This window comes from Pecten maximus, chromosome 7, assembly GCF_902652985.1.
Source record: "Pecten maximus chromosome 7, xPecMax1.1, whole genome shotgun sequence".
Taxonomy (NCBI): Eukaryota; Metazoa; Mollusca; class Bivalvia; order Pectinida; family Pectinidae; genus Pecten; species Pecten maximus.
The window spans coordinates 39,917,809-39,927,054 of record NC_047021.1 but is presented as its reverse complement, the minus strand read 5'-3'; the positions used below and the strand labels follow the sequence as shown (position 1 = coordinate 39,927,054).

General features: G+C 35.1%; 1 protein-coding gene across 1 annotated transcript; it reads left to right on the top strand.

Moving 5' to 3' along the window:
• Positions 1-2,233: 2,233 nt before the first annotated feature.
• On the top strand, positions 2,234-8,222 carry LOC117330824. Its single transcript, XM_033889335.1, has 4 exons — positions 2,234-2,500; positions 3,001-4,184; positions 4,713-4,819; positions 5,188-8,222. Exons 1-4 carry the CDS (start codon positions 2,394-2,396, stop codon positions 6,196-6,198), a joined length of 2,409 nt encoding a protein of 802 aa, XP_033745226.1. The 5' UTR covers positions 2,234-2,393; the 3' UTR covers positions 6,199-8,222.
• The last annotated feature ends 1,024 nt before the right edge of the window (positions 8,223-9,246 follow it).

Sequence of the window (9,246 nt, the reverse complement as noted above, 5' to 3'; positions counted from 1 at the left end):
ATTGCTGTAGGACTGTGAATAGATTTGCTGCTGCTATGTGTTTTACGAAGAAGAAGAAGAAGAAGAAGAAGAAGAAGAAGAAGAAGAAGAAGAAGAAGAAGAAGAAGAAGAAGAAGAAGAAGAAGAATAAATACTGAAACTGTTTGTGGTGTTAATTTTATACGATTAAGATAAGCTAAAAGATGTACTCAAAGACGTTTTTAGAAATGTGCACAATTAATCTAAAATCCAGCAAAAGGTTTCGGTAATATGATATGATATACGTCTTTTTGAATTATTTGTAATAAATGGTATTTATTGTGATCATATTATGTTATTTCTCAATTTATATAGTATGCATTGTGGAGAAGGCCTTAGTAATGTTGTAATAACTTGTGCCTAATCCTTTATGCTTTTGAAGCAAATAAAATATGTTTAAATAAAAAAAATAAAAAGCTTGAAGAATTAGTAGGGGATGTGTTAAAAGAGTCTCCTTGTGTAAGGGGTTAACGAAGAACAACAGAACTTAGTCGTGATAAGATAAGGACTGACGTCAATGCCGTCATACACTCTGGACAATAAAGAACTGGTCGACCCAAAAATGTCAGTGAGTTGACTTCTTAAACAAACTCATAATACAATACCAAGAAAGGATAAAAACACGATACAATACAGAGTTTTTAAAAATATTTTGAAAATTCAGGTATTTATATCGTATTGTAAACTTTTAATAATCGCATTTTAACAGAAGTCTTTGGATTATTTAAGGTTACATTGCTACTACGTTTGCATGATCAAAATTCGACTTGTGGTTTCTTGGAAGAAGTTGTCATAATTAAAACATGAAAATGCACCGGACCACATTAAGTATTTGATATGATACGACTATATATCAGAGAAGAAGAGCTGCCATGGACGTACAAACGTTAATATGTGTATATTGTATTGATAAAGAGTGAGACCAAGAGCGCGGAACGGAGTCATCAGAGTGTCTGGAAAATGTGATTGTATAGACAAGACCATGTGACCCGGCAGGAACGGCGTCTTCTGCTTCATCAACGAGATCGCTGCCTCTGTTATGAAAATGAGAACCCAGGGTGGTGACAACTGAGCTCATCAGAATTAATTCATACCGAAGATTTGTTTTGTTGCAGGTTTAAAGTCTCGATTTAGGTTATAACCTCTACTCGCGACTCTAGGTTAGTAACATTAGTCCGGGGAAATGTCATATAGAAGAGTACCATACGCGACGTCTATATAGCTCTACCGTGTAAAGAGATATAAGAGATTAAAATTTCGACTATAAAACTTTTTTATTGTTTCTAATAATCTGTCACATAATGAGTTGTAGAAGCAGAATTGTCGCTTACCATGCAGCTTTTTAAAAAATTGATTTACTTAAATTGTGTGTATGTGTATTTTTTGTTTTGTTTAAAGACTTAAGTAATGTAGATTTTGAAACCACTGTCATTTCATATCATCTTTTGAAATGTAGAGGGAATTTCAATTCGCCATGTATCCTTTAATTTTTTTCTTTTTCTTCACAAAATCCGTGTTAATATCCCTCATTTTACATATCTTTAAGAACCCCACGAGTTTCTAACAACTGCGGATTTCCATCCAGATCAACAAGAGTGATTAGCTTTTCGTTTAGTTTAAACAGAGACGTATATACCAGATATACAAGTCTCTGGTTTAAAACAACAAGAAGGGGACTGAGCACAAGTAATCACTACTTTATAAACGTCCTTTCCTCTAATACATGTACATGTATATACTTCAAATTGACGAAATGAGATAACTGAGTGACGAATCCTTTAAAATATCAAAAACTAACAAAAAATATAACCTTTAGTTGGTTTGACAGAACGTAATTACAGGGGTTGTATTTACACACTGCTGAGAGTCCTATCAAAAATGCATAGATTGCTGAAATAAACTTAAAATATACTATATCTATGTCCGTGATAGAACTTTCATATGATCTTATTCTATTATTTTTTTCGTAAAAAAAAAAATTATGAGTTAAGTATTTTTCTTGTAAAAATCACGTGTACTTGTGGAAAGGTGTGTGGTTATTTTTTTTATAGTAAATATGGTGAGTGAGAAAAGAATATATCTTCGTTTTCTAAGCTTTATTGTTGCCTTCCACGGCAAATAAATAAATCGTCTGCTATTTCATTTCGTATTATTTTATGTGCAATATATAACCACCAAGCACTTGCTCCTAGAAAGCGCATGCGCACATCAACAAGCGCCATTTTGGAAGCAAACATTTTAAATGGCTTGGAGAAAATACAGAATATCGATGCTGCTTTAACTATCTATGTGCATACGGGACAAGCATGCTTATGGATGACAGCGAAGTTAATCTTTGATAACCGATAGTTTGCTTGATACTGATTACATCCAAAATGTGGATCCTAGACTTCATTTACTCTTTGTTTTGGAACTCTCTGTTGGATTTTGTTTTCTTCATTATTATCGACGCTTTTGCAAAAATAACTTTGGGAGATTCGAGGTAAACATTGCTAGCAAACTATATTCTTAATGGGTTTCAATTAGTGGCATGATCAATCAGTCTGTGCATGATTTAAAGTTCTTCAATTAAAGCCAGTACCGGCCTATAGATGTCTACATATTGTTCTACGCTTGTTAAATTAAATTGCACATGCATCTTACTTAATTTTGTTACGATCAAGATTTCTGTCAAATTTTAAAGTCTCCGAGGTAGGAACCTACTGTCCATTTCTTTATCGAGCTATGCAAACTGATGTATTTAATGTTTAATCAATTTTGTTCACAATCTCTGCCGTATTTGTAGATCGTTCTGCAATTTTTGCATTATTTGGAATTCCCCTTTTCTAATTATAAACACGAAATGTATTATGCGGTCCTAGATAAAACTTCTTGAGCATAATATTCTATATAAATTTGGAAAAGAAATATAAAAACTATAGGCCTAGATATGACAAACAATATTGAATTTAATTTTTTTTTTCCCATCTGTTTAAATTTAAGGACTCCAGATGAAAAGAAGACGATATGGTTTGGAGAGTCGGTCATCCTGGCACTAACATCGATCATCATCTATTTCTGCGACCATACTCCAGTAGTTCTCATCTGTCTGACTGTCATCACCTTTCTGTACACACAATCTAATGGGATGGTCAATGTCAGGAACTGGTACATCTCACTGAAGACACGATGGGAAGAGTACCAGCAGCACCAAGACAGTGTTGAGCGAATGAGGATTCATTTGAACAACCAGCAGGCATATTTTCGTTCTGAGCAGGTGCGACAAGAAGCTTCGCAGCGTTCAACAACTTACAACAGAAATGTTCCTGCTTTTCAAATGCAACAACAGCAGCATGGAATGTACCCGGTCAAAAACCTTCAGCAAAGTCGCATGGGCTTCCCTTCCAATACACAAGCTAACCTCCCACCTAACCAGAATTTCCACCCGCAAAACAATGCTATGCATCAAACACAAACCACACCTAGTTTCTGGTCTAAATTACCTAAAATGAGACTACCATTCAAACGTATCACTGCTCCTACAGAAGTCACCACTAGTTCAAATGATGACCATTATCAGTTGAGGAAAGAAGAGTACAGTTTTTCTACTGAGGTCCAATCACATTCAAGACCTAATAAGCAAACAACAACGGGAAGAAATGATTATTCTCCTCAGGTAAAACCATCATGGTTTGGTGAGAATTTGGGACGCAGACCTCTACGGCGAGGTGTAACTGGTGGCCTAGAAAGCTGTGTTTCAGAGAGTTCTTCTCTTAAAAATAGATTCATATCAGCATTTGGGTTTTCATCTACACCTGAAAAACCTCCTGGTTTGAGGAACGAGGGACAAAACTTGTGTTTCATGAACAGTATAATACAGTGTTTAGCAAGGACTCCCAACTTGACACAATTGTTGAGTATAGAATCATCTAAGGAGTCAGAATGTACTATGGAAGAGTCGTTACTTTTAACTTCCATTGTAGAAATTATAGAAAATTGTAAAGTTGAAGGGAGTGCCAAAGTTTTGGATCCCATTGCATTTCGTCAGGCAGCGTCTAGTCTCCCCAACTGTGTAGTGGCCCCGCCCACACAGAGACAGGCACAGCAAGATGCAGCAGAGTTTTACATGTGGTTCATGGACACGCTTCATTGTCTCCTCAACAAAAACAGGAAGAGTCATTCCAATGGTAAAATAGCATAAATTTTTTTTAATTCACAGAATAAGCTAGACTTAACTTTGCACTTTTAATTTTTTATATTCGCAGAATAAGGTAGACTTAACTTTGCACTTTTAATTTTTTATATTCGCAGAATAAGGTAGACTTAACTTTGCACTTTTATTTTTTACTAAGTGAATTATTATGCAATCACTTTGTTTCATGTTGACAAAATTGTTGTCACCAATACATATTTTTAACAGGCCTAGACCTAGGGCATACTAATGTTTTCAAAATCGGTTGTTTGTCTCAAACTTAGTCAAGTGTTGAAATGCTTCCCTTGAAATGAAATATACCGGTTCCAAAGTTTATTATGTATTTTTTATAGAAGTCGACTATATGATGACTAAAATTGGTGCATTTTAATTTGATATAGAATAAAGCCATTTAATGTGTATTATTAAAAAATAAAGCTAATATAAATGTTCAGTTCATTATTATTTTGCACATGTCATGATCAATTACATGATTTACATATGTTTAATAATTCATTTTCAGAAGCAAAAAATTCCAAAACAAGTGAGAGATTAAAGACATTAAAATTTATTTATGGAGACCTCAACCCAGCCAAATTACAAGACCTCAAGTCAGCTTGTAAGCAGGAGGTATGTATATATATAACAGCTGTCTTTATTTATAGCCTAAACAGGAAGTATGTCGTAAGTTTCGTTCTTGTATGCTGTGCATGTTGGTCATATGCATATATATGTGACCCATGGACATGAAAAAAACTCCCTTAGACAAGGTCTTTGTCGGAAATCTTTTATTGTAGCTGTTGTCCTGAGATGTAAATAGATATTTTATATCCAGATATTTAATTGTTCACATTTTGATGTGTTTCAGTAAAAAGTTTAGCTTTTTCTGAGAGACAGTGAATTTAGAAGTGACAACAGTCAAACTAAGATAAATAAATGAGGATAAGTTTACACATTTTAATGTACTGCTGTCAAGAAAATTGTTTTACTTCTTACAGATTGATCAAGCACATGGTTTACAGAACAATTCTTATGCAGAGCCAGTACAACGACTGTCCGACTTAGAATGGCTGACCTACAAAGCTGATAACAACTCGGTGATAGACAACTCCTTCACTGGTCAGCTGGTCATTGGCTACCACTGTCTTACTGACAACCGTATCACTGTCAATATGCAGACTTTCAATATCCTGCCAGTGCCTATTGTGTCCCCACGAGAAGTCTCCGGCCTAGTCATGCTGGCAGACTGCTTCACTACATTTTGTAATGTGGAGCATCTGACCGGACAAGATGCTCTGGATCATAGCTCTTGGTGTCCTGCTGCCGAGAAAAATTCTACTCCAGTACGTGGCGTCTTCACCCCTTCTGCCCCGAAAGTGAACGGGAGGAAGAGAGTATTTTCCAGTGTAGACTCGGCAGTAGGTGGTCTGGGCTCTCCTGTGTCTGGTAATCCAATGTCTCCCATTCCAGGAAATGGAGAGTTTGTTAATGATAGCGGCTTCCAGGACACGCTGTTCAAAACGTCTACTCCTATCGCAGATGGCCAGTTTAGCTTCATACCTCAGCATCAGAGGTTAAAAGATGCACAAAGAAGGTGTCTTCTTCGACAGTTACCGGAATGTCTTGTTATTCAGCTGATGAGGTTTAATTACAATCCATTCACAAGACAATCTGGTAAGGTTCAGGCACCCGTGTCAATTCCTCTGCGGGATCTTGATCTCACACAAATCATGTTCGACACTGTCACCAACAGGGAGGACCTGACGGCACCGGAGCACAGTCACAAGTACGACCTGTATGGAGTTTGTGTCCATCTGGGCGCGGATACAACCAACTATGGCCACTATATCAGCTATTGCCTTCAGTCAGACAACAACACTTGGTACAAGTTTGACGATGAAGATGTCACCGAAGTCAACATGGAGTATGAACTCACAATGCGAGAGCTCAGAGAAAATGCTTACATACTCTTCTACAAAAAATCAGCAACAACCCCAGCCCAATCTTAAGTCATTGTTTTCATTTGTGGATTTTTTTCATATATGTCGCATATTTTTATAGCACTCTGATCTCATCTTTTTTAAACAAGTACCAAATTTGTTGAAAAAAAACTTAAGAATGTTCCTAGATTTTACTTGTTAAATGTATGTTTTCTGCTGAGGCTAATGGGTTGGTACAATGTGTATTCAGTCAATGTCCCAAAATGTTGCTGTCCATCCCACAACTTACTTTGATAATATAAGACATTTTTTATTCTCGTGAATGTGAAAAGAAATCTGTATAGACTTGACATTTTTATTCTCATGAATGTGAAAAGAATTATAACAATGTCTGAATTTTACACCTTTCTTTTGTTCTGTTGACAAGTTTAATGTATTCTTTTGGATGTACATTTTTAAAACAACTGTCAAACACAAGATTATTAGCTTTATAGAGACACATTTATATCAATTGTCAAATGGCATCTTGGATATTTTAGTTATTTTTATATGTAGACTATTTTGTATTTATAACACCATACCAACAGGCCTATATCTCTAGGGTTCCATATTTGTTGGGAGTAGCTGGACTCGCATGTGAAGCTGTGGTTTTGAAGTCACCAGTTTGCTGTAATCCACATTCATTACTCACTGTTTGAATGCTAACTCTAATACATTTAATATATGTTTACCATGTCACCACATCAAGCCATATGAACTTCCTACATTATCATTATTATTTCCTCAAAGTGTTAATTATTTATAGATTGGATTTTGGTGCACATGGATATTTAACATATATATACCCATAGGATACATGGTTCATAAAATAAAATGTCAATCTCCAACATAAACTTGTTTGTAATAATACAAGGTACGTTGAATTTGTGAGCAACTTCTGTTACTACATGTAGTATATACTGTTTTAAACTAAAATTTGATTTTGAATGATTTGGAATATGGTGACCTTGACATCCGAGGAATAACACATGGTTTCAAACATTGTCCCAAGTGTGAAATAAAAGTTATATAACTATTTTTAATGTTTTAGACGATTGAAGATTTGATGAAGAGTAACTGGGTATTTATATCAGATCTTTGTGTGTATTATTGTAATCTAAATTTTGATTACATCAAGAATTATAGGTGCAGCTATCCCAGTTTGATATTAATTACATGAACAAACATATTTTTTACATTTGAGAAGATACTTAAGTGCTGAAAGCAGTCCCTTTTAGAAATGCAATACATGACCTGGGGTTACACATAATGTATACAGTTTTGTGTAGTGAAATATGGTATCAGGTTTTTTTTTAAACACCAGTTTATGCCATTTAAAGTTATGTTGCTATGAAGATGGTATTGAGCAAACAAAAACTAGAAAAGAGGCTTGTTCAGTAAAATGTACATCCAACGGGAGTACTCCAGAGGTACAAAAAAATCTCTGCAAGTTGTTTGCTGGAGAAAATGCTGCCTATCATATGGTACTGTTTTTGATTTTGAATTAAATCACTTATTTGGGTCTCTATTTGACAAACCTGGAACCCTAAGCATTTTCATTGTAATTCACTCAGTGGTTTCTTTGTGCCAGTGGATCCGGATGAGCCAATTTTAAAATCCAAGGGTAGCAGATCTTACCTTGCCATGTCTAGCAGATATATAAATACTCCCACAGCTTCTGTTATCTTTAAATGAAGATGTGCATGAATGATAACGTTTAAAGCGATTTTTGTCCGATCATAAGTCAAAGTATTATAATGTCAAGTGCTGATATGTCTAGATTTTGATTTCAATAATGTCAATAATGTAACAATAAAATGTTCTTGATACTGGGGAAATGCTTGATAGATTTTAAACAGGGAAACCATCTTAAGATAAAAATGCTTCTCTACACATATATTTTATAACGTAACAGTATTATTGAATCCCTGTCTTCGGTTGTTAACATTGTAAGATATAGAGTTTTTTTCATTCAGTGTCCAACTTAATTTGACATCATAATTAATTTGTTGTAAAAAAAATTCATTTAGCTGATAAATTATTTGTGGAGTTGAGAATGTGTCGTGTTTTTTAATTTGGGCCTCTCATCAAAAATGTAGAGACCTATAAGTAACTGGTGTATGTCCATGGTATTAATGCTAGCTTTACAACTTGTGAGTGGTGTACCCGCAAGTTATTGATTAATTTAATCTAATAAAATAAGCTAAGGGTCATTTGGTAATATGCTGTGGAGAAGGTTAACGAGTTTGAGGACGATAATTGAGTGGCTTTTTATGAAGTGCCAGTTATAGGGAGTAAATGGAAAGTAATTATTGGGTTGAAAAACAAATGAAAGATTTGAAAGAATGTACTGTATTGTTGGTTCACAAACTAGAAATTTAAAATTTACCTGGGGCCTGTAAGTTTATGCGGACAAATCGGTTTGTCAGATTTTAAATGTAATATTTCAAACATATATCTTTGTAACCTGCAAATGTTAATACAGGCCTTAGAAGTCTTTGTTAAGGCCCGTCTGAATACAATATAAAATCACCAGGTCTGTCTTAATTTCATAAATGAACAATATCGGTGCAACCATTTGGACAGCAAAAATGAAAACAGACTAAATTTCAGATATTGTTAAACACCCAAGATTTGTAGAGGTTCAATAGATGTTTTCAAGGTCAGTGCATAGGTCGTTCGCGGTTTCTGAAATATCATATCAAGATACATATAGTCAGGTACACAGTGGAGCCGGTTTTTGGGGTTAGATTGAAACACAGCTGCAGGGAATCAAGTTGGATTCAATCTTTAGTATTCCAAATGTAATGGGGAATCTACCATAAAGGAGTTAGATGTGAAATAGTTTCTGATGAAGCAGCGTTACATTTTCTAGATGGCTATGTCTACTGAAAAAGGATTTGCTATTTTTCCTTTGTTGGGTCCTACCCCTCAGATCAACCAAAGGTGCTTCAGGCCAACTTTAGACCAAATCCTTTCATTCCTACAGAAAAGGGATTTTGAAGAATTTTCACCATTGGGTCCAATCCACCTACCTTTTATACAAATTTGGTTCCCCTTACCCCAAGGATGCTTCAG